This window comes from Rutilus rutilus, assembly GCF_951802725.1.
Source record: "Rutilus rutilus genome assembly, chromosome: 25".
Classification (NCBI taxonomy): Eukaryota; Metazoa; Chordata; class Actinopteri; order Cypriniformes; family Leuciscidae; genus Rutilus; species Rutilus rutilus.
In genome coordinates, this window is record NC_140229.1 from 24,119,388 (window position 1) to 24,145,435 (window position 26,048).

The 26,048-nt window shown below is 37.9% G+C and overlaps 3 protein-coding genes across 3 annotated transcripts in view; 1 reads left to right on the forward strand and 2 right to left on the reverse strand.

The window, feature by feature from the left end:
• Positions 1–56: 56 nt before the first annotated feature.
• Positions 57–11,008, reverse strand: katnal2 (katanin p60 subunit A-like 2). The gene is made up of 16 exons (XM_084401034.1): positions 10,855–11,008; positions 10,079–10,149; positions 9,825–9,991; positions 9,612–9,648; positions 9,407–9,530; positions 7,829–7,927; positions 7,668–7,739; positions 7,399–7,476; positions 4,470–4,568; positions 2,574–2,637; positions 2,337–2,455; positions 2,149–2,240; positions 1,816–1,926; positions 1,577–1,739; positions 537–639; positions 57–427 (listed from the first exon to the last, which is right to left on the reverse strand). The coding sequence occupies exons 1-16, from the start codon at positions 10,903–10,905 to the stop codon at positions 288–290; spliced, it is 1,590 nt and encodes a 529-aa protein (XP_084257160.1). The 5' UTR covers positions 10,906–11,008; the 3' UTR covers positions 57–287.
• A 754-nt stretch (positions 11,009–11,762) lies between these two features.
• Positions 11,763–15,878, reverse strand: sigmar1 (sigma non-opioid intracellular receptor 1). The gene is made up of 4 exons (XM_084401073.1): positions 15,608–15,878; positions 14,223–14,423; positions 12,911–13,003; positions 11,763–12,828 (listed from the first exon to the last, which is right to left on the reverse strand). The coding sequence occupies exons 1-4, from the start codon at positions 15,750–15,752 to the stop codon at positions 12,599–12,601; spliced, it is 669 nt and encodes a 222-aa protein (XP_084257199.1). The 5' UTR covers positions 15,753–15,878; the 3' UTR covers positions 11,763–12,598.
• Positions 15,879–15,976: 98 nt separating this feature from the next.
• The window catches only part of galt (galactose-1-phosphate uridylyltransferase), a 119,910-nt gene continuing 109,838 nt past the window's right edge, over positions 15,977–26,048 (forward strand). Inside the window, exons 1-4 of the mRNA XM_084400299.1 lie at positions 15,977–16,386; positions 17,098–17,267; positions 19,992–20,067; positions 20,971–21,019. Of these exons, the coding sequence (XP_084256425.1) occupies positions 16,350–16,386; positions 17,098–17,267; positions 19,992–20,067; positions 20,971–21,019 (332 nt within the window). The 5' untranslated portion in view covers positions 15,977–16,349. The remainder of the gene's footprint in view (positions 16,387–17,097; positions 17,268–19,991; positions 20,068–20,970; positions 21,020–26,048) is intronic.

A 26,048-nucleotide genomic window follows, 5' to 3' on the forward strand; every position in this document is an offset into this window, starting at 1 on the left:
CTCCTTCTGCACTTATTCTGGTGTTCTCCTATTAATTAGATCACTACACACAAAGATAAAGAAAAAGTGTTTTATTTTTCAATCTAGCTCATGAGAAATCAAAATGATCTTTTGAAATATATGAGAACAAAGTATATTTTGAAATGGTTTTTAAAATGCATTAATCGCAGTGTAATTTCCTTTAAATGTTAGTTTTATAGTGAGACTTGAACAAAACACAGCATCTCATCATAAAAGCGTAGATGGCAGTGCAATAAAAACATTTGTTTGGTTGCTCTAATAATGTGTCAGACGGACTCGTACTCCTTCTCCCAGGCCGAGTATCTGTCCGTCAGACATCTGGCTGAGGGTTTGGTGTGAGCGATCACCTCCAGGAAATCTGCAGTGGTCACAGTTTCTAGTTCAATAACCGGCATATTGGACTGACCTGTGAAGATACATGGCGTAATGGAGACGGTGAATTGTGGGTGAAACGGGATTTTGTGATGAAACAGCAGTTTAATGTCGTTCAGAGTGGGACGTGGCATATTTCTTACCTTCAATATGATTTTCAAGGGCGTCGAAGATTTTTCGCACGGGTCTCATAGCCGCTTCCTTACACACTAACCTGATATCTGACCCAGAGTAACCTCCCGTCTCCTGCAATATCAGAAGTGGAAATCTCAGTGCAACTGCATATCTATCTATCTATGCATCCATCCATCCATCCATCCATCTATTTGTCCATTTATCCGTCTATCTATTTGTCTGTCTGTCGCCTATCTATCTATCTATCTTGATATCTATCTTGATATCTATCTTGATATCTATCTTGATATCTATCTTGATATCTATCTATCTATCCATCTATCCGTCTGTCTGTCTGTCTGTCTATCTATCTATCTATCTGTCTGTGTGTCTATCTATCTGTCAATTCAATTCAAAATTGCTTTATTGGCATGACTGTACATAATACAATATTGCCAAAGCTTTGAATACATAGAATAATTATAAAGGCATCAAAATAATAAAATATTATAACATAACTTAAATTTAAATTAACAGTGTAACGAGTTAAAATATGTGTGAACTTTTGATGTGTGAACCACAGTGTTTTAACACACACACACACACTTACTGAGGGTCACTGTGGGGGACAGTAGGGAAACACACTGAGGTCAGACACACACATTCACCTGCTGTCTCTCAGGCTGTGGCACACACACACACACACACACACACACACACACACACACACACACACACGGCAGTCAGTGCTGCTGTCTGTCCCTTTCCTAATATGATCTTTATCTGATCTACTTCAGTGATGGCTGTAAAGTTCTGTATTAAGTTAGTGAGTGTGTTAAAGTAGAGGTCTCTGATTGAACTGTATCTGTGACAGTGAAGGAGGAAGTCTCGATCTCTCCTGTCCTACACTGTGTCTCTATCCGTCTGTCTGTTTATTCAACTGTCAATCAATTAATTAATGTCAATCACTCAGTCAGTCCATCCATCTGTTTATCCCTCTAAACCTGTGTTGATTTTTGCCTCTGTCATCTGTGGAGTGCATGTCCCTCAGTCACGTGTTTTCTCTCACCTGTGCTAGTGAGTGATAGTCCAGCTCTGTCCGCAGCTCCACCCCACCTGAGTTACTGACCGGGGGAAGCCAGTGGCTGATCATGGCTTGTCTGGCAGGGGCAGATGGGAGACCCACCAGTATACGCTTCTCCAGTCTTCTCAGCATGGCATGGTCCAACTCCCTGACGACAGATTACAAAGATTAGAAAGAAAGCCATAACAGAACATTAATATAGTTTCCCCGCAATCACTCCTCACCAGGGTAAGTTTGAGGCAGCAAGTACAAACACAAGGTCATTTGATCGTGCAAGTCCATCCATCTGAACTAGTAACTCCGTCTTCATCCTTCTACTGCCCTCGTGATCACCTCTTAAAAAAGTAAAATAAAAATGGTGTAATCATTTTCAAAACTATCAGTTGATTCAGTACGATAGTGTTTTTATACATACTATAACATAAATCCAGTCAAAAACACTCAGTGTCTTCCTGGCAAATGTCCACAACACCCAAGCATTGGATTGTGTACTAGGAGTGAGATTTTGTGTTGTTTTATACGGTTCCTGTCAGTGAAAGTCCCCGGCTCATGCTCACCCTTGGCCAACCCCTCGCTGGCTCATCACGGATTCCAGCTCATCCAAGAAAATGGTGGATGGGGCGTGATATCTTGCCAGCTCAAACAACACCTGCCGAGAAGCATAACATGAGGATGTTCATACTCGGCGGGCACACCTTTTAACCAAACACTTTCATAAAACAATAAAATAATGTTCTCTCCTGACCCGAACCAGCTTTTCAGAGTCTCCCCTCCATTTGCTCACGATACTGGATGCGGAGATGTTGAAAAACGTGGTGTTGCACTCCGTGGCCACAGCTTTGGCCAGCATCGTCTTCCCTGTGCCTGATTTTTTGGGGAAAGTCATCACATTAAGATCATGCTACACACAAAATGAGTTATGCTTTATGTTTTGGTATTGAATACTCTGTCTTTATACAAACAGAAAACAGAAAGGTCACACCTGGTGGTCCATACAGGAGTAAACCCTTCCATGGTGACAGAATTCCAGTGAACAGCTGCGGATACTGAACAAAGAGGAGAGATGGATAGTTGCTAGGGCTAGTGTTTGAGTAGCTGTTAATGAATTAACTAGGTGGTTAACAGGTTATCTGGGTGGTTGCTGAACAGTTCTGAGGATGCTATGGGTTTACAAGAATGTTGCTAGGTCATTTCTAAAGTGTTCTTAGGTTGGCTGTTGGGTTTTTGCTGTGGTTCTCTTGAGTTCTGCAAGGATGTTGTAATCTAGATGGTTGTTAGATCATTGATCAAGTGTTCTGATAGTTGCTAGTTGAATGTTATAATGTTCTGGGTGATACTAGGGTGTTGCTAGGTGACCGCTAAGGTTTTTTAAATGGCTGTTAGAACATTGCTAGGTGGTTGCTATGGTGCTTTGCCATGGCTACTAGGATTTTGTTAGGTGTGTTGCAGTTTTAAGGCATTCTAAGTCGCCTTGTGTTGCTGTGCTTATCTATAGGGCTTTTCACACTGCGCTTAACCCAGGGTTAGCACCGCTTTTTAAACAGGGTTATGAAACCCAGCTCCAGGGTTAGCACCGCTTTTGCGCTTTCTGAGTGGCTGGTAGTACATTACTATGTGGTTGCTATGGGGCTTTGTCATGGCGACTAGGATGTTGTTGTTAGGCAGATTGTGTTCGCTAAGCAGTTTCTAGGTTGTTCTGGGTGGTTTCTTGTTGTGTGCAGTGGAGTTCTGGGTGGCTGCTAGTCCATCGCTAGGTTGTTGCTAAGCATGTGCTAGGGTGTTCTGGATGGTTACTAGGGCATTACAATGAAGTTTCTAAGGAAGTTATAATCTAGGTGGTTGTTAGACCAAAGAGTGTTCTGAATAGTTGCTATAATGGTATGGGCTAGGTTGTTGCTAGGTGGCAGCTAAGATGTTCTTAGTGCCTGTAAGAGTGTTGCTAGGCTATTGCTATGGTCCTCTGATTGTAATGGGATTGAAAATGTGTTCTGGGTGGTTATAAGGGTGTTGCTTGGTGGCTCCTTAGGTGTTCTGAGTGCATGTGAGAGTGTTGCTAAGCTATTGCTGTGTGCTCTGATTTTTACTGGATTGAAAATGTGTTCTGGGTGGTTACTAGGGTGTTGCTAGGTGGCAGCTAAGGTGTGTTGGGTGGTTACTAGCTGTTCGAAAGTGTTCTGAATGGTTGTTTATTGGCTACTAAGGTGTTATGAGTGGTCACTAGGGTTTTTTGAGTGGTTGCTAGGTCGTTGTGGGGATGCAGGTTTAACAGATTTTATCTACTAAGTGAAAATCTGATTAAATTTGATTAATAACAGCATGAGCACACTGCAAGCTGCCTTAGCAAACACCGCTAAAAACTGACCATAATCAATTGCGTTTTTTGACTTAACGGTGAGGAGAATAACATAAAGTAATATTTTCATTGACCAATTAACTGTCAGACACCACTTTATCTAATACATGAAAAGTTCCAAGTATTGACAAAACCGAGCCACAAGATGTCTTTCAGCATAATGTGATATAATCATATTCTTTCTACAATTCTTACTTTATGTGCTAGAAGCAAATAATTCTGAGCAAACATAATTTCCAGGTATGACAACAACCTTCTTCACCACATGATTGAGCCAGAGAAGACAAATAACGTTTGCATTTCCTGTTGTCAGGAGCGTATTGTGGATCTGAAGTCATCACCAGAGAGGCCAGAGATGAGCCAGATATGTGAGCGGTCAGATTGGATGGTATTCAGGTATAGATTTCATGTCACCGTAAGAAATAACCCTGAGCTCGGCTTTCCTGTAGCCTTTAGTGGAGATGTATTCAGAATCGAAGGCAGGCGGCAGCTTGAGAAATACCAAAGTGTTTAGCAGCCAAGCACCTTAATGGGGTAGACGACAGCTTCTTTGACTAATCGCTTGGCAGCCTCCAGACCTATAATGTCGTCCCAGCGCACGTTGGGGTTGTGTAAATAGATATCCTTTATGGAGAGACAGCAGAGAAAGATGAAATTGAGTGCTTCAATAATACATGTTCCACCTTGTGCATGTATCTGCACACACAAATGTCACGCTGTATTATAAAACAGATAACACTGCACTCTAGTGTTGTATTAATGTTGAAAATGCACATTCATTAACACAAATGTCTCTTCATTAACAGACATATTGTCCTATTTTTGTCTTTAATTTTTGTGGTATAATGGGTGAAACATCAAAATATAATGAATGAAAATGAAGCCTATGTTTGGCTCATCAAGATATTTTGCATTGTCACATTATTTTTATGATAATTAAGTTCACTTCCCCCACACAATCTCATTACCATAATGAAAACTTAATAATTGTTCTGCTTTTTGTTGATTTTAATTTAAAGCAACAATAGAAATATGTAATATATATATATATATATACAGTGAGGAAAATAAGTATTTGAACACCCTGCTATTTTGCAAGTTCTCCCACTTAGAAATCATGGAGGGGTCTGAAATTGTCATCGTAGGTGCATGTCCACTGTGAGAGACATAATCTAAAAAAAAAAATCCAGAAATCACAATGTATGATTTTTTAACTATTTATTTGTATGATACAGCTGCAAATAAGTATTTGAACACCTGAGAAAATCAATGTTAATATCTGGTACAGTAGCCTTTGTTTGCAATTACAGAGGTCAAACGTTTCCTGTAGTTTTTCACCAGGTCTGCACACACTGCAGGAGGGATTTTGGCCCACTCCTCCACACAGATCTTCTCTAGATCAGTCAGGTTTCTGGGCTGTCGCTGAGAAACACGGAGTTTGAGCTCCCTCCAAAGATTCTCTATTAGGTTTAGGTCTGGAGACTGGCTAGGCCACGCCAGAACCTTGATATGCTTCTTACAGAGCCACTCCTTGGTTATCCTGGCTGTGTGCTTCGGGTCATTGTCATGTTGGAAGACCCAGCCTCGACCCATCTTCAATGCTCTAACTGAGGGAAGGAGGTTGTTCCCCAAAATCTCGCAATACATGGCCCCGGTCATCCTCTCCTTAATACAGTGCAGTCGCCCTGTCCCATGTGCAGAAAAAACACCCCCAAAGCATGATGCTACCACCCCCATGCTTCACAGTAGGGATGGTGTTCTTGGGATGGTACTCATCATTCTTCTTCCTCCAAACACGTTTAGTGGAATTATGACCAAAAAGTTCTATTTTGGTCTCATCTGACCACATGACTTTCTCCCATGACTCCTCTGGATCATCCAAATGGTCATTGGCAAACTTAAGACGGGCCTTGACATGTGCTGGTTTAAGCAGGGGAACCTAGTGTATTACCAACAGTAACCTTGGAAACGGTGGTCCCAGCTCTTTTCAGGTCATTGACCAGCTCCTCCCGTGTAGTTCTGGGCTGATTTCTCACCTTTCTTAGGATCATTGAGACCCCACGAGGTGAGATCTTGCATGGAGCCCCAGTCCGAGGGAGATTGACAGTCATGTTTAGCTTCTTCCATTTTCTAATGAATGCTCCAACAGTGGACCTTTTTTCACCAAGCTGCTTGGCAATTTCCCCGTAGCCCTTTCCAGCCTTGTGGAGGTGTACAATTTTGTCTCTAGTGTCTTTGGACAGCTCTTTGGTCTTGGCCATGTTAGTAGTTGGATTATTACTGATTGTATGGGGTGGACAGGTGTCTTTATGCAGCTAACGACCTCAAACAGGTGCATCTAATTTAGGATAATAAATGGAGTGGAGGTGGACATTTTAAAGGCAGACTAACAGGTCTTTGAGGGTCAGAATTCTAGCTGATAGACAGGTGTTCAAATACTTATTTGCAGCTGTATCATACAAATAAATAGTTAAAAAAATCATACATTGTGATTTCTGGATTTTTTTTTTTTAGATTATGTCTCTCACAGTGGACATGCACCTACGATGACAATTTCAGACCCCTCCATGATTTCCAAGTGGGAGAACTTGCAAAATAGCAGAGTGTTCAAATACTTATTTTCCTCACTATATATATATATATATATATATATATATATATATATATTTAGCATTTTTGTTCTAGCATTTTTTTAGTCTGAATCTTGTTTATTGTGAGGACAGTAATTTAGATTTATAAATTTTGAAAAAAACTGTCAATATAAATTGATTTTCTGTACTGTATCACAGTAATGAGAATCATTGAGAAAAAATAAATAAAATTACAAATAAACTCAAAGTAAAACATACAGTAAGGACGTTAATGAGGATTTTGGGAGAATGAGCTTAACTGAAAAAACTTGAACATAAATGTTCTTCAATCTTAGTGCATTTTTTATTTTTTTTGTGGTAAAATGTACGGAGCCCCTAAAGGGACATGGTAGTTGGAAAAAAATATGAGATGGGAGGAAAAATAATAAGTCAATGCTTTTGCGTACGCTCGTAAAATGTTTTGCTTAGAGAGACTTTGCGTTCGGTCACAAAACCTTCGCATTCCCCGAAAACTTTGCGTTTGCTCGTAAAATGTTTTGCGTTGCCCAAAGAAACTTTGCGTTTGCTCGTAAAATGTTTTGCCAGAGAAACTTTGCGTTCGCTTGCAAAACCTTTGCATTCCCTGAAAACTTTGCGTACGCTTGTATAATGTTTTGAGCTCTTTGCGAGCAAACGCAAAGTTTCTCGGGGGAACGTAAAACATTTGCGAGAGAACGCAAAAGCATTGATAAATTATGTTTCCTCCATCTCATATTTTTTTTCCTTCACCACTTTTAGGGGCTCTGTGAAAATAAGATTAGGTTTACCCTAATATAGTTTTAAACTGCCATACAAGAGAAATTGTTTGATAAGAATGAACTTACTCTGCTAATAACAGCTGCAAGTTCCCTCATGTCACTGTTCATCCCACCGAAGGCACTTATGGGCTTCAGCAAACGCTCCTGTTAGTCAAATATAACGAATATTAGATCTCAACAGAAACAGAATCTTCAAAACAAATAAATGTTTTGTTGTTTCACAACTGTAACTTGTGGCAATCAACTGAATATCTCAATTACTCCCAACTTACTCTAGTAAGTTGTATTCAACCTGGAATAATCCTTTAACTGAATGAGAAATACAGCTGACCTACCGAGAAATCTGTGTCATTAGCGGCACCTTTAACTGCATCTTGAATCAGATTCCTGTAATCAACCGGATGACCCTGATATGAGGGGGAGAAAATAATGGCAAAATTTTCATTGCTGTGACAAATGTTTGAATAAACATCCCACGGGTAAAGAAGAGAATGACCTTTCTCATGCGTGTTCCCTCTTCAGCTCCATTCCTGATGACAGGAGACACATTCAGACCAAATCCTGATGTCTCCACAGGTGTCAGGCTGTTACCTTCCTGGACAGATCAAGCAAAGCTATTCTTACAAAATTTACATTTACACTTTAGGATAGAATATTTTCTTCAAACATAATTATTATGTATCAGATTTATATGGAAGCTTGTTTCCACCACACACAAAAAAAAAAGGTAATTGTGACTTTTTTTTCTAATTTTCAAAAATCTTTTAGCAATTCCTAGTTTAAATGTCACAGTTCTGAGAAAAAAGTCAGAATTGCGAGATTTTTGAACATTTTGAAAACAAATTCCTCGCAACTGCAAGTTTGTATCTCACAATTCAGATTTTATAACTCGTGATTGCACGTTTATACTGTATCTAACAATTCTGACTTTATATCTCGCAATTATCAGTTTATAACTTGCAATTGAGTTTTACTCGGAATTGCTAGGGAAAAAAGTCAGAATTGTGACACACTACCAGTCAAAAGTTTTGGATCGGTATGATTTTTAATGTTTAAAAGTCTCTTCTGCTCACCAAGGGTTTATTTGCATTTATTAAAAATACAACAACAAAAAAAACAGTAATATTGTGAAATATTATTACAATTTAAAACAGCTGTTTTCTATGTGAATGTACAGTAAAGTGTAATTATTTCCAGTGATCAAAGCTGAATTTGTCAGCATCATTACTCCAGTCTTCAGTGTCACATGATCCTTCAGAAATCATTCTAATATGATGATTTGATGATCAAGAAACATTTCTCATTATTATCAATGTTGAAAACAGTTATTTACATTTTTATTTCAGGATTCTTTGATTAATAGAAAGTTCAAAAGAACAGCATTTATCTGAAATGGAAAGCTTTTGTAACTTTAAACACTACCGTTCAGAAGTTTGGGGTCAGTAAGAATTGTAATTTTATTTTTGGGGGAAAGAAATAAAAGAAATCAATAATTTTATTCATCAAGGATTAATTAAATTGATCAAAAGTTACAGTAAAGACATTTATAATGTTACAAAAGAATCTATTTCAAATAAATGCTATTATTCTATTCATCAAAGAATCCTGAAAAAAAACTGTTTTCAACATTGATAATAATAATGAATGTTTTTTAAGCATCAAATACACATATTAGAATGATTTCTGAAGGATCATGTGACACTGAAGACTGGAGTAATGATGCTGACAAATTAGCTTTGATCACAGGAATAAATTGCACTTTAAAATATAGTACAATAGAAAACAGTTATTTTAAATTGTCATAGTATATATATTTTTTGTGGTATTTTTAATCAAATAAATGCAGCCTTGGTGAGCAGAAGAGACTTCCTTTAAAAATCCAAAACTTTTGACTCGGAGTGTATAAACTAGCAATTAAGAAAGGTATTTTTTCTCACAATTCCTGGTTTAAACGTCACAAATCTGAGAAAAAAGTCAGAATTGCGAGAAAAGTCAAAATAAGATATTCACTCAAAATGACCTTTTTTATTCCATGGCAGAAACAAGCTTCCATAGATGATGTTTGGAGACTCACCCTGGATTTACTGATGTCTCTCCCTGTTAGTTTAGATTCAGACCTTTTAACAGTGTTTCTGGACGGCGGTCGCTGGACGGAGTTGATTCTTGGGAGTGTCTGAATGGATGATGATGATGATGTCCTTTTTACATATGAACACACGGTCAATAAACAGAAAGTCTTGTGAAATATTCTTGTGCTAAAAGTAGCCTACTGTACATACCTTCTTTTACCACAACTCTTCACAAGCCGATTCTCTCCTTTAAAGAAAGAAGTAACACTGACTAATAGCTTTCATTGATGGTCCAAATATTCTTACACTATATATGTATATCAATGTACATCCAAAACTTACAAGAACATTTATTTTAAAAAAAGAATTAAAAAAATTATAATTATGAAGTGTAAAAGAACAATACGAAGAGTAAACTCTTACCTTGTTCTGGCAGTTTCTTGGTTAGTTTGGGATATTTCTGAAACTTTATAAAATAATAACTCTCATACTCCATGAGAACCGTGTCCAGGTCAACATTATCACACACTTCAAAGCGGCATAACCCAAAACTGCTGTCTTTTTCTAAGGCTTTGGCTGAATCCATATACCTGTGTGAGAAATTCATTCAAATGTATTTACATGCGTGTCTTTCACTCGTTTGAGACTAGTATGTGAATTTAAGAAGTGTTTCTCACCCCTCCTCCAGTAAATGATGATAAATCAGAACCAGCAAATTTCTCCTGCGTGTGTCAGTTCTCAGCTCATCCTAAAAGAAGACCATGAATTCATAACATTATATCAAGAAACTGTTAGGCCTGGTTTCACAGACAAGGCTTAGATTAAGCCGGGATTAGGACATTTAAGTAGATTTTATAAACATGCCTTAGAAAACACATTACTGGTGTTCATCTTGAGACAAAACAATGACTGACATATTTTAAGATATATTATCAGTGCAAGTTGCTTTCAGTTAAAACAGCTCAAACATGCAGTGTAGTCTGGGACTAGAGCCGTGTCACGACTTTACTATGATAAGGTTTTTATTTGAATTGCTACATTTTGTTGCAACATTTCATTTTAGAGTTAAATATTTTCACAAACTACACTATAGACTGTGTTTATCCGGAAGATGGCGCCAAATCCTACATTAAGGGAAGTGCGACGAACAGCCTGACGGGTTGCTATAGCAACACGCGACCCACAATGGCCGTAAACCACAGACTGTGAGCTGTAAACACGCTTTACTAGTAGGTAGCACTAAACTAACAAGCCCTCTAATAATGGCGAACAAATGTGGTCTAAAAGGCTATTTGAAATTACACTCGGTTTGATTCGTACCTCCATTTATTTGTGTTTATATACTCGTTTCTTTATACGCATTCATTCCAATATGTCAGCAGATTTACTGTGGCTCAACAAGGTACACTTTGTAAAATTAAAGTTTAATAGAGAAAACAACATGAACACTTACCGCCTCTCTGGCCTGGTTAGCAGTCCTTATGGCCTGATAAGAGAGATCCATCGTGATAAAAACACACAGGCACTCATGACATGAGCCTACAGCGACCTGGAGTCAATGAGCTGGAGTCGTGTGTGTGTGTGACACGGCACAGACACACACACACAAACGTTACTGTTGTTATGTAAAAATACTTTTGAATTATAACAATTTCACACCTGTCTACACTCCATAAACCATAATGACAAAGCAAAAAACTGATTTGTGACAACTTCACAAGTGTACTAAAAATAAATAAATAACTAGGCTACATTGCATTAGTATTCATACCCTTCTTTGGGACACTTGAAATTTAGCTCAGGAGCATTCCAGTTTCACTTGTAGATGTTACTACACTTCGAGTGGAGCTGACCTGTGGCAAACTCAATTGAATGAGTATGATTTGGAAAGGCACACTCTTCTCAATAAACACCTCTCTGAAAATGCATATCAGAGGAAACACCAAGCCATGAGGTCAAAAGAACAGAAGATAAATATAAATTCTGCTGTATTAAAGGTTCACAGAAGCATATGTGGCCTCCATAAGAAGTTTGAAACAACCCAGGCTCTTTCTAGAGCTGAACAGAACTCTGTGAATGACCCTGAGTGACCCAGCCAGAGCCTGTGCTTGAACCCAATCGAACATATCTGGAGAAACCTAAAAAAATCTGTCCAAGATGGTCCCCATCCAACCTGACAGAGCCTGAGAGGATCTGAGGAGAAGAATGGCAGAAAATTGCCAAATGCAGATGTGCAAAGCTTGTCACATCTTACCCAAAAAGACTTGAGGCTGTAAAGGCGCTTCAACTAAGTACAGAGTTAAGGGTTTGAATACTTATGCAATGTACTTATTTCAGTTCTTCCTTTTTTTTTTTTTTTTTCATTATGATGTATGGAGTGTAGATTGATGTGAAAAGTAATTTAAAGTAGTTGAACATAAGGCAGCAACATGAAAAGTGAACAATGAAGGGGTATGAATACTTTCGCAAGGCACTGTTCCCCTCAAACTCCTATTTTTAAACATAAATCGATTTTGGTTAATTCTTTGTTTGTAAAGTATGGAAAATACAACTTTCACATATGAAAAAGTAATTCCTCCTTCCTTTTAACATAAAAGCTGTTTTAGTGAAATATATGGATGTTGCAATATTTTTTGTTTTGTAATATCACATTCCCTATTTGACATACAAAACAGAACACAAGAGAAAGTGAATAAATGAATTAAATAAATAGACTTATTCAACGATATTAATTGATGGTTTTATTCTGGAGCGACTGCAGGCTGAACATCAGTTTTAAACTGTAAATGTATCTTATGAAAAAAAAGCAGCGATTAATATTCACAGTATATTAAAGGTGCAAAGAGTGTGATTTCGAAATACAGAAAACTATTATTGAAATTTGTAATCATACCTCGTTATTATAATCGTTTCTGGACAGTATTTAGCTGCTAAAACATCTTGCCATGTTCAAACACAGACACTGGACCCCACACACACACACACTTTTTTTTTTGTGTCCAACAATATGTTTTGGAAAAGACATTTGATAAACTCTTTATACAGTATGGAAAATAAAAACTTTCATAGTTGGAAAATAATTACATTAAGTGCTTTCTTTCCATACATCCAATTCAACACGTCGTCGGTTCTGACCTGACGTTGTGATCGCTTATCCGAATAAGGGACGGGACGTACTGTACAGCGCGGTGTGGTTTTCAAAGGACGCTGGCCTCAGTTAGGAAAGTGCTCGCCTCCAGGATCATACCCTTCACGTAAACACGAACTGTATAAAATAGTGTCAGAAAGTCCTGTGTGCTGAAGACGGTGTCGGCCAAAGCGAATCCCAGCGTGGAGGGGATGAACCCGCGACCGTACTCCACCATCCACGTCCCAGCGCTCCACTGCACCGAGGTCGCCTCTCCCACCGCGTGCACTATAGTGTCACCTGCCAGTACAAACCACATGAAGCTTTATGGGTAAATCACTGTTAGCTCAGAGCATGTGCTGAGGACGTATGGCTCTTATACCTGGATAGTAAGTCTCGCTTTTAGTCGTTCCTTCTTTCCATTGCCTGAAATTTCCAGATATGACCGTGTCTGATATTTCTGCCCAGTAACGACCTGAAGGAGATACACAGTGAGTGAACATTCAAGAAATCCTAATGTGGCAAAACATCTGCTGTGCTGTCAATGAGAAAAAGTAACTCAGATATTGTTGTAAATTTAAAGGCCCACTGAAGTGCCTTGGAACGCACGGCTTTGAATGATGCGTTGACGTCATTTCCACTGAAACAGGAAGCTAAGGCGGGACATATTTAATGGCTCATCCCCCTTTTCAAATAGCCAATAGCATTTAGCTTACCTCACAGACTGCAAGTCGTACTTGACGGCACCATGGAAGCGAATCCGCGCGCTGATGATACGTTGGATTTAATAGTAAAGGAGTGAATAATTTCTAGCCAATTCATTCTTAACTAACGTAGAGTTGGAAAACGGAATAAAACACAAGCGTTTTGAGTAACCGAACACACATCTCCAGCCCATGTTTCTCTGACGTATCAACGGTCGCTTTGGCCAGGTGTTATTTATAGCATAGGGGGTGGAGCTTTAGATTCTGGAGAGCATTTGATTGGACAGAAGATGTGACGAGAAGCTGAAGTCCGCGGTGATTTCATAAAAAGCCGTCATCCATTTTAGCGGAAGTGAAAGACTAAGTTTTGAATGCTTATATCTCCTAAATGCGAATTTTGTCATTGATTTGGAACACACCAGCTTATCCATAACCTAGATACTTGAGTTTTACCGTTTTCGAATCCATTCAGCCGATCTCTGGGTCTGGCGGTACCACTTTTAGCATAGCTTAGCATAGATCATTGAATCGGACAAGACCATTAGCATCTCTCTCAAAAAAAAATGACCAAAGAGTTTCGATATTTTTACTATTTAAATCTTGACTCTTCTGTAGTTACATCGTGTACTAAGACTGATGGAAAATGTAAAGTTGCGATTTTCTAGGCTGATATGGCTAGGAACTATACTCTCACTCCTGTGTAATAATCAAGACACGTTGCTGCCGTACCATGGGTCCAGCAGGCGTAATGATATGACGCAGCGCCTGAAAATAGGTCTAATAGGTTAGACAAACTTAGTCCCGGTCACGTTGGAAGTTACCGAGCTGGGGACAATTTTCAGGCGCTGCGTCATATCATTACGCCTGCTGCACTCATGGTACGGCACTTCCGTTACTTTACTAGTTACTTGAAAAAAGTAATCCGATTACATAACTTTCACTACTTTCAATGCGTTACCCCCAACACTGGAGGAGATGATCTGAACTTACCTGAATGTCCACCCGTGTCCACTGCCGTCCCGAAGAGCAGCACGTACTCTGTGAGAGAGGCGTGCAGGAGACACATGGAGCCCATCCACCCGCCGGCGTTCACGAACACCCACTGCAGGTCCTCGTCAGGCAGGATGTGGCCCGGATACCTCTTACGCAGCTCCACCACCACCTTAGAGAAGGCCTGTTCGTGATCCTGGCCTACGGCACACAAGCACAGGCACTTTAGACAGCTTTTTCTTTTAAACATCTATCAGGCAAGTTAAAGTCACCATGAAATCAAAACGGACTATTTTATAATAAAATGTATATATAAAGTATTTATTATAAATCTTTTTTTTCATGCACATCTTTTTTTTTTTGTTACATTCATGTACTTTGTAATCTTTATTCAAACTAACTTCCCATTCACTCTTGCAGCATCTCTTCTCTACTCTGATGATGCGTTAACAGGCTAGAGGGCGGAGCAACCTGTCACTCACATGAGATCCACCAATAGCAAACCACAACCATCCAATCAATTCCCCATGGACAAAATCAGGTCCCGCCCTACATTTGTTCTTGTTTGAGAAGCCGTTTCACTCGGATATATGTCACAATAGGTAACGCTACTTCAGTTTCATGCCGACTTTAAAGGAAGTGTCAGGAAGATAATACACACATTGCCATTATAAAAAGAAATTGAAACGGTTGTAATATCGTCTTAAAAGGTCAGTCCATCATGTTATTTAACTTTGCTTACCAAGGGGAAAATAATATTTAAAACAGCTGAATACAACTTTGTGTTACTTTAGTATAGTACGTTCAACACAGGGCTTAAAAGTTGCATGTTGTATTAATATTTTGCTCTTTGTATTGGTAATATAAGTAAATGGGTCAATGGCAAATAAAGTTTCAAAAAAGGTGAAACAAAACATTAAATAATATGTATTATTTAAATGTGCTAAAAAAATTATTCAACCTAAATAGGTTTTACAGAATAAAGTGATATATGTCATTAATTTATCAAATTATTTAAAAAGGGAATATTGCACTTGGACACACAAATATGCACGTCATGCCATTGACCCATATATATATATATATATATATATATATATATATATATATATATATATATATATATATATATATATATAGGAAATCAAAAGCAAAATACAACTTTGAAGATTTGTTGCACGGACTAATATATATATATATAGTCCGTGCAACAAGGCTTCAAAGTTGTATTTTGCTTTTGGTAATATAAGTAAATATAAACAGGCTATATATTAGACAGCTGTATATTACATTATTCGCAATATTACTATTGCTACAGAGAACACTTATAGCAGGATCTAAGCAACAGATGTAACTTCAGAAACGGGTTATTCGTGTTTACTCACCTGCATACTGTTTGGCTAACTTGGCAACATCTTCTTTAGTAAAGACATATTGTTTACTTGCCATCCAGTATCTTATAAACTGCACTGTCAACACCAGAACACCAAGAACCACCACCATCTTTAGCATATTTCTTATTAAAGACATCGTTGCACGACCACAAATTAGTGTTTAAAAGTAAAAAGCTATCTGAGGTTTCAAAAGACATTAAACAGACTTCATTCAGACACACAGCATGGCTCACATGAAAGCTGACGGTCGCTGACGTGAGGTGACGTAACATCTGGGGCAACCAATCAGCTGCCACAAACGGCTAGTTCTATTTTTTACAGTCTATGGTTCTAATCCAATGAAATCGCGCAGGGCTCAACAAGGAAGAAGGCGGCGTGAAGGTGCATCATTATTATCAATATGCCACCAAAATACGCACAATACACCAGCTCCCTTTATTGATACAGTGAAACATATCGAATAAATCAACGTAGTTATGTATTGTGTATTATTTACGCTCTCGAGAAACCTTTAAACGAGGAAACACTGTTCTAATTATAAATCTTTAAGCGACATACTGCGTTTTATGTGCGCAGCCTTGTTCACTTCAGGATACTTAGGAGGAAGATCAAATGAAAACTTGAAACTCTAGCAAGAAACAATCAATGAATTCATGTTTAAAACCCAGCACGGTTGATCGGATAGATTGGGGTCCACAGGATACTTTTATTAACGTATAGCAGTAACAGTAAGATGGACAGTATTAGTAAACCCATGTTTGACCCTAAAGGTAAGGAATGATTTAACATATTGTCACATATGCATATTTATTGTCTGACCTTTGCATGATTCACAGACACATTTTAGATGCAATGTAATGCAATGACCATTTTTTATTTTGTTTCATACTCCTGTCTTTTGGATTCACTGAAATGAAATCGTACATTCACTAGACGAGTCACGTGATGGCTGGCTGTGAATCTGGTCATGTGATTTTAGCGGTGGCGGTCTGAATCATTTTATTGAATCGATTCACTCGGACAGTTTATTTCAATGAACCGTTCTGAAACTAATTCACCTATTGGGCATCACTCCATAAGTGTGTCATTTAGCATTTTAGGTCAATTCTGCTGTTTGTCACAGTGTGTTAAACTATGTTGTATAGATTGCTGTGAAATGTATGATGTTTATGCTTTACTATCACTGTCAAATTGTCCTCTCAAGGTGATGCAAACACTTTGAAGTAGTTCCAGCGAATCACCAAAACTAACAAGTTCAAAAAATGATTTTAACATATTAAGTGGCAAAGTCTTGCCTGTTACATTTAAAGTTAAATCAGTCACAAAAAAACCCAGCTGTAAATAATGCACAAGTAAGCATAATTCAATAAATATTTGCTAGAATAACATTTCAAATAAGTTATGTGAGGTATACATCTACTTTTGGTGAGTAGATGTAAAAAATAACTACAATTATTTTTGAATCTTGATGCTTGTTTCAGAGCACCAGCATTTAAGGTACAATCCTCTGCGGGACTCATGGGTTCTGGTCTCGGCCCATCGGATGAAGCGTCCGTGGAAAGGACAGGTGGAGAATCCGCCAGAGGACAACATCCCACGACATGACCCAAACAACCCTCTCTGTCCTGGCAGTGTGAGAGCTAATGGAGAGGTGAGCAACTCATTGTCTTCCATGGTCTAGTTTCATCCCATTTCTTCAGGTGATAGGGATTTTTTTATGTTACACTTCTTATTTCAAAGTTTTCTTAAAGGGATAGTTCACCCAAAAATGTAAATTCTGTCATGTATTACTCACCCTCAAGTCGTTCCAAACCCGTAAGACTCTCGTTCATCTTTGGAACACAAATGAAAATCTGAGAGATTTCTGTCCCTCCACTGACAGCTACGCAACTACCACTTTGACGCTTCAAAAATTTCATGAACAGATTGTTAAACTAATGCATAAGAATTGAGCAGTTTAGTCCAAATTTTCTGTAGAGTAACAATTGCTTTATATGATAAACAGATTGAATTTAGTTTGAGCTTCAGCAAGAACCAATGATGTTCATTCTCGTGTTACGCAGCACATTTGAGCTTCAGCAAGAACCAATGAGGTTCGTTCTCGTGTTACGCAGCGCGTTTGAGCTTCATCAAGAACCAATGAGGTTCATTCTCGTGTTACGCAGCACGTTTGAGCTTCAGCAAGAACCAATGAGGTTCGTTCTTGTGTTACGCAGCACGTTTGAGCTTCAGCAAGAGGTTTGTTCTCGCACGTTAAGCAGGTTCGGTTGAGCATCTGTTTATGCACTGCAAAAAATGCTTTTCTTATTTAGTATTTTTGTCTTGTTTCCAGTCCAAATATCAAACATTTCTTAAATCAAGATCCATTTACTGAAGTAGTAAAATGACATAAGATATTAAGTCTTGTTTTCTGGGGAAATAAAAAAAAAATAAGTGAGATTTTGCTTAAAACAAGCAAAATGATCTGCCAATGGGGTAAGAAAAATAATCTTGTTTCTGTTTGAATTAAGATTATTTTACTTACCCCATTGGCAGATTTTTTTTTTTTTTTTTTTTTAAGCAACAATTTTGATTAAATCCCCCGGAAAACTCATCTAGTAAACACATCTTTTTTGACATTTGGACTGGAAACAAGACAAAAATACTTAGTAAGAAAAGCCTTTTTTTGCAGTTTGTTGACTGATCAATGTTTATATGTCAATAAAAGACTAAATGAAATATCTTCATCATGTAAAGCAATCGAGTCTCTAGGGCTGCACGATTATGACAAAAATCATAATTGCCGATTATTCCCTTGAAATTGTAATTGCGATTATTAATTACGATTATCACAATTTACATTGAATATATATATATATATATATATATATATATATATATATATATATATATATAGACAGACAGACATATTATTATACATGTTTACTTAAAAATTGTGAACACACACACTGTACCCCCTTTACTTAACATACACATAAATTGTAAGAATATGACTAATAGTAAAGACTACTAAGAAATAAACATTAGGCATAGATGCTAAAGCTAATAAATAGCAGTCCCAAACTAGCTTTTGTTAATATTGGTATGAGCCACCAGAGTCATTAAAAAATGTAAAAAATAACACAAAGTGAAAATAAAGTGGCATTTTGGGGTTAATATTGAAACGACAGTTACCATGGTGAATACACAATATTAACAAGAACTGTTAATGAAACATGGAAACTGCTCCTGGTGAATAGAATGAAAATCATCCCTGCATGCAAATCCTCCTCAGCTAACACACAACGTACCAGTAACGTGATTTATTGGTATTTTACTTTTATTTCGTGACTTACTAATTTACAACGTAACAACGTTGCATGCTCGTAGTTTCCTGTGCACTTTATACACAGCGCGCGCCGCCGCCGCATTTGCGCGTGCAATTGAAGAGTGTGCATTACGAACACAGTAGCCTATAACGGCTGACATGACAGGAACGTCCGTTTTTCTGAGGTGAAAGACTTTTTATTTCAGCGTACACATACGTCGCTGCCTGGTAGTTCCTATTGTACTGGGTTTTATGAAGTAGTTGTTATTCGCCTCTTATAACATGCTCTAAATGCACGCAGAGTGGATTTTTTTTTTTTTTTTTGTAATCGCGGCTTTGAACGATTACGTAATCGTGGCATCCATAATCGTAATCGCGATTAGAAATTCGATTAATTGTGCAGCCCTACTCTATATGGAATATTTTACGACTTGTAGCGTCAAAGTGGTAGTTGTAGCTGTCAATGGAGGGACAGAAAGCTCTCAGATTTCATCAAAAAAGATCTTCATTGTGTCACCAAGACGGAAAAAAAAGTCTTACGGGTTTGGAACGACATGAGGGTGAGTAATTAATCACAGAATTTTCATTGTTCTTGACACCTCTGGCTCAGCCTGGACCATTATGGGTGCTTTTTTACGAACACAGATAAAACCATCTTGTCTGTGGAAAGTGATGTGTCTGCAGTCATTATACAGCATTCTCTGACTAAGCAGAAAAAAAATGTTGATATCGTTTCCTTGAATGTACGTTTCTGCCGTCTCTCCGTCGGCTTGGGTGAGTTATATTCCAGTGAATATTCAGTGGCACTGGTTTTTTAGCGCTCTCTTAAGCTTGACAGATGTTCTTGGCTGACTCTCTCATTCCTGGATATTATTATTTAATGATTAATTAAAATAAAGAATGTTGCCAGGCTACTTTACAATCGGACAAGATGTTGAACATGCACTCTTGAACTCTTTGGCACTATAATGTTGTTACTTCATTCAGATGTACATTTGGCTGGGATGTTTTATCCACCAGTCTACACAGGCTACACCAGTCTTGTGATATGTTCCTGTTTTATTTCAGGTGAATCCTGATTATGACAGCACGTTCATGTTTGAAAATGATTTCCCTGCTCTCCAGCCTGACGCTCCAGACCCCGGTATGATCCTGTCACTTTCACTGCCATAAGACTCAATTACACACTTTCTGCTGTTTATGTATTCGTTTTTACTGGATATTATTTGGATTTACTAACATAAATGGAATTAAAAAAAATTTAATAAAAAAAATAATTTTTGGACCTGTTACATGCTAATGGAAAACCTGGATAGCTGTAATTGTGATAATAATTTAGTGCCATGTTTACTTTACCATTTAAAAGTTTGGAGACAGTAAGATTCGTTTTAATGAAATGAAAACTTTTATTCAGCTAGGATGCATTAAACTGATTAAAACTGACATTAAATGTGTTTATAATTTTAAATAATATTATAATATCAAATAATTGTTTTTCTTTTTAACTTGTTCATGGTTTACACAAAAAAGTGAAGCAGTACAACTGTTTTTTAACATTGATGATAATCAGAAATGTTTCTTGAGCATCAAATCATCACATTAGAATGATTTCTGAAGGATCATGTGACGCTGAAGACTGGAGTAATGATGCTGAAAATACAGCTTTGAACACAGAAATATATTACATTTTACTATATATTCACATATTCTACATATTTCACAATATTTCTGTTTTTACTGTATTTTTGATCAAATAAATGCAGCCTTGGTGAGCAGAAGGTTTCATAATAATACTAATAATAAAAATAAAAAAAACTTACAAATCCCATCATTTTGAACAGTAGTATATCAAAGTACCATGTTTTTATGATCTGATACAGTATTATGGTACCGCTACAGTACTTTCAGCCGTTATAATAAAAGCAGTTAATGTTCCTGCAAAGTTTAATTGTAAAACTTTTCATGTGCAATGATAGGCTGTACGTTAATGAAGGAGTTCATTCCAGCATATTAACAATTTGCTGATGATTTTTATTACTGGTTCTAGGTTCAGATCATCACCCACTTTTCCAAAGCAAAGCAGCCAGAGGCATTTGGTGAGAACAGTTTATTTCTTCTCCTTAAGAACTCAACTTACTACTTAGTATTGTTGGCTAAGTTAAACAATCACTATTAGCAAAAAAAATAAAATAAAAAATAAGTGCCCCTATTATGCTATTTTAAAGGTTTCTTATTTTGTTTTGGAGTAGCTCCTACAATAGCTTTACATGCCATGAGTAATATAAGGAAACTACAGGGGTTAAAGTTAGGTTTAGGGGTAGGTTCAGGGTTATTACCTAGTTACTGCAATTACTATAAGTACATAAATAATATGTTCATGTGAAACAGGACTGTAAAATAAAGTACTATCATACATTTTATTGAGTAAAAAAAAAAAAAGAAAAAAAAGAATAATAATTTACTTGTATTTACACTCACCTAAAAGATTATTAGGAACACCTGTTCAATTTCTCATTAATGCAATTATCTAATCAACCAATCACATGGCAGTTGCTTCAATGCATTTAGGGGTGTGGTCCTGGTCAAGACAATCTCCTGAACTCCAAACTGAATGTCAGAATGGGAAAGAAAGGTGATTTAAGCAATTTTGAGCGTGGCATGGTTGTTGGTGCCAGACGGGCCGGTCTGAGTATTTCACAATCTGCTCAGTTACTGGGATTTTCATGCACAACCATTTCTAGGGTTTACAAAGAATGGTGTGAAAAGGGAAAAACATCCAGTATGTGGCAGTCCTGTGGGCGAAAATGCCTTGTTGATGCTAGAGGTCAGAGGAGAATGGGCCGACTGATTCAAGCTGATAGAAGAGCAACTTTGACTGAAATAACCGCTCGTTACAACCGAGGTATGCAGCAAAGCATTTGTGAAGCCACAACACGCACAACCTTGAGGCGGATGGGCTACAACAGCAGAAGACCCCACCGGGTACCACTCATCTCCACTACAAATAGGAAAAAGAGGCTACAATTTGCACGAGCTCACCAAAATTGGACAGTTGAAGACTGGAAAAATGTTGCCTGGTCTGATGAGTCTCGATATCTGTTGAGACATTCAGATGGTAGAGTCAGAATTTGGCGTAAACAGAATGAGAACATGGATCCATCATGCCTTGTTACCACTGTGCAGGCTGGTGGTGGTGGTGTAATGGTGTGGGGGATGTTTTCTTGGCACACTTTAGGCCCCTTAGTGCCAATTGGGCATCGTTTAAATGCCACGGCCTACCTGAGCATTGTTTCTGACCGTGTCCATCCCTTTATGACCACCATGTACCCATCCTCTGATGGCTACTTCCAGCAGGATAATGCACCATGTCACAAAGCTCGAATCATTTCAAATTGGTTTCTTGAACATGACAATGAGTTCACTGTACTAAAATGGCCCCCACAGTCACCAGATCTCAACCCAATAGAGCATCTTTGGGATGTGGTGGACGGGAGCTTCGTGCCCTGGATGTGCATCCCACAAATCTCCATCAACTGCAAGATGCTATCCTATCAATATGGGCCAACATTTCTAAAGAATGCTTTCAGCACCTTGTTGAATCAATGCCACGTAGAATTAAGGCAGTTCTGAAGGCGGTCAAACACAGTATTAGTATGGTGTTCCTAATAATCCTTTAGGTGAGTGTATAAATGAAATGTTAAATAAGCAAGTAAATACATACATTTTATTTATTAAGATTAAAATAAAATAAGTACATTTATAAATAAACAGTTCAGTTAGTAAAGAAATAATTGCTTTATTATTATTTCTGTTTTATGTTCCATTTCAAAAAACTGTTTGGAAATCATGAGATTAATTACAAATATGTTATTCTGTTGACAGCCACAGACATATAAACATTTATAAATAATTAAATATTTATTTATATTTTACAGTATAGATGCCTTTATTTTTTAGGATGGGGGGTCCCTGGTAAGGGGATCATCAAATTTGGGGGTCTATAGCATCAAACAAAACAAAAAAACAAACAAAAAAGTTAGAACAAAATATTTTTTTGCTGCTCCTTATTATAGTTTTTTTTTTCAGAGCACATTAGCACAGATTGCCTTAGATCGCAGCGACACTGAGGGATCCTTTGTTAGCACAGTGCATCATCTCAGTTAATGTGCCTCGTGGCCCACGCGAAGCAGTGCTAATAAACTATTTCTCTGTGTTTAATCGTGCTGTGTGTAGAAATTGATTGTGCTACCAGAATTGGGACACCTCAGGAGAGTGTTAGCTGAGAGGAGAGAGCTCAATGATTTTATGTTCTGAGTCACATCAAGGCTTTACCAGCGTCTTGCTGTGTTAGTGTACTATGTGGATTGTTTATAAAATCACCATTGTTCACATTCTCACTTTGGTTTTGTGCTTTTGGTTTATCTTTAAAATGAATTTATGATTGAGTTATTAAAGATCTGTAGCCGAAACATTTAAAGGGGTTATATGTAGAATTCAGAAACCCTTATTGTTAGCGACACCGGTGGCCATTAAGTGAACTGCAGCCAGCAACTTATTGTTTGTGCTCGCTAGTAACAGTGTCGCATGATCACGATCGGCTCGCGCTGCACTGGTCCAAACTGATAAACGGTCCTTCAACCAGACAATATGCAGTTTCGTTCCGCTTGCATATACGTTTGCCATTTGATTTTGGGCAATGTTGTGGTCGCGCCGGCGTCTTTTACATTATGAGCGCGCTTGCCACGCCTACATTTGAAATAACGAAATTTTGGTCGGCAGGAAAAATGGTCCAACCAAGGTTCGGTTTGAAAATGCGTACCGAAAACCGAACCGAAAGCCTCGTACTGAACGATTCAATACGAATACGTGTATCGTTACACCCCTAGTGCTCGCACACGTAACGCACACGAGACTGAATGTGATTCAAGGCCCCGATAAACTCACTGCAAAGTTTTTCTTTGTTCTTTGCTTAGAAGTAAAAAGAAGTTGCAACTACCTTTGCAGTGATATTATATATTGTTAACCAACATCCCGACACCATCCAAACTGCCGAGAGTGAGGTTTAGATGAATATGCAAATATGTGCTGCGCCCTTTCCTCTCAATAACAAAATAAACACACAACAAAGATGACAGTGGTGTGAAAACAGCAGTTAAAGCATCTGATCGTAGTGATGTGGATATGTTTGCACCAGTTCTGCGATTCCCCGGCTTCATGTCGACAGATGAGGTCGTTAAAATCACACTGATATGATAGTTTGATTATAAAGTATATTTAAGACTATAGACTATATAGATCTGGCTATGTGAGGCTATAGTTTGAATGAATCCCTTTTCTTTGTATGACACATTGACATTGCAGTACGGAATAGCTCTTTCGGCATTATCCTGAACATTGTATAAGCATTAATTAGCGTTTCCAAACGTTTCTCATCCACACTGAAACGTCAGAAAACGCTAAATTCACCTTACAGCGCACGCGTAAACCCTCATAAATGCTCACTGATATGATACAGACGGAACAGACATAATAAAGTTAGCACGCAACTTCTGGCAGGATCATTTTATTTACCAAAATATCTCACCATTCACTGATGCGTCCAGGTCACTCACTCACCATTGTATATTTGGTTTAAAACGCCACTGTTCTCATGTTATGCCGCAGGACAGCAAATGTGAGTACATTTTCTATCATCTTTGCAGGACTGTGATATGAAGAGTGTGCAGAGTAACATATTTTAGCAACAGTGTGACAGTGAATACCACATAACAGACACAATAGAACTATAAACATGCATATCTGTCAGTTCGCATGACTAAACATTCGTCATTATTTTCATACACCCTCGTTTTCAAACTGCGTTTTCAAATTGATCCACTTGAGAAAGTGTTTTCAAAAAGCTGTTTTCACAGGACAAAAACGCCGTCTCAGTGTGGACGGAAGGCCGAAACGCAGAGAAAAAGATGCGTTTTCAAAGGAAAACGTATTAGTGTGGAGGTATTGGATAAGATCTTCAGGTCTTCTTGATAATTACAGACAGATGTGTCTAATGGGTCTAATCTGAACTCTGTAACAGGATTGGTACCCCTGGTCTAAAGGCTTTCATAGATAACCTAGGAAGTTGGGGAAGGTCTTGTTTAAGTTTCGTTTACAAGCTGTTCACTCACTGACGATAAAAATGATTTTTTTTTACATTTTACTCCAGGGAAAGTTCATTTCAAGTGCACTTCACCCTGTTTAACAAGTATCTGCTAAATCACTAATTATGCAACAAACTTGTCCAAGTTTTCAGGTATTAATATTTTAGAATTGTATTTTTTAAAATCACCTTATTTTTTATTTCTATTAATTATATAAAACATTTTTATTGTGCATAATACATGCTAGATTTGAGTTGTACAATACTTAGGATTTGCCAACTATTTGGCTGTAAAGTAAATTGAATACATCAGCAGCTTAAAAAGACAAATCAGACAAAGTGTGATATTGGTAATATTTAATTACTCTACAGATGAGTTTGATCTCTTCGAGGCCCTTTCATATTGTTAACACTAGGTGGTGCTGTCATCAAAGAAGTGGATTTGGTAGATAAGTCTGTTTGTAAAAAGTCATTCAGGCCTTTATATGTGCACACAGTGATTGTCACTTGGACATGTCTTATCAGAGAGACACCACTGAATCGTCTAGTTCCCTGATTTCATGATCCCTAGTGCTTTCCGTTTTATCGACTCCACGCTGGCCCATTTTATGCACTATTTTTGAGGGCAGAAGAGAACTTCACAGACGGCTGTTCTGAAACGGCACCTGTGTGTGCAACCATCCAATTAGTGGCGCAGCAGAGGAGGCCACAAACACACACGCCCTGCCAACTGACGCTCAACTCTAATGCTCTGGGATCTGACATTGTTTTCAAAGTAGTAAGAATAGCGCTCGAGGCACAAACAAGTGAAGGACGCTTAATAAAGAGAACTGGATGCCCCACATAATGCCTGAAAGAGGAGACTTTGGAAAGTTTGCAGGCACAGCTGTTGGGTTTCATTCAGGGCTGAGCATATAGACTGAAGTACTATATGAATTTATTCATAACTCTGCTGGGTAATTGTTGAAGGTGAAGTGTAACGTACA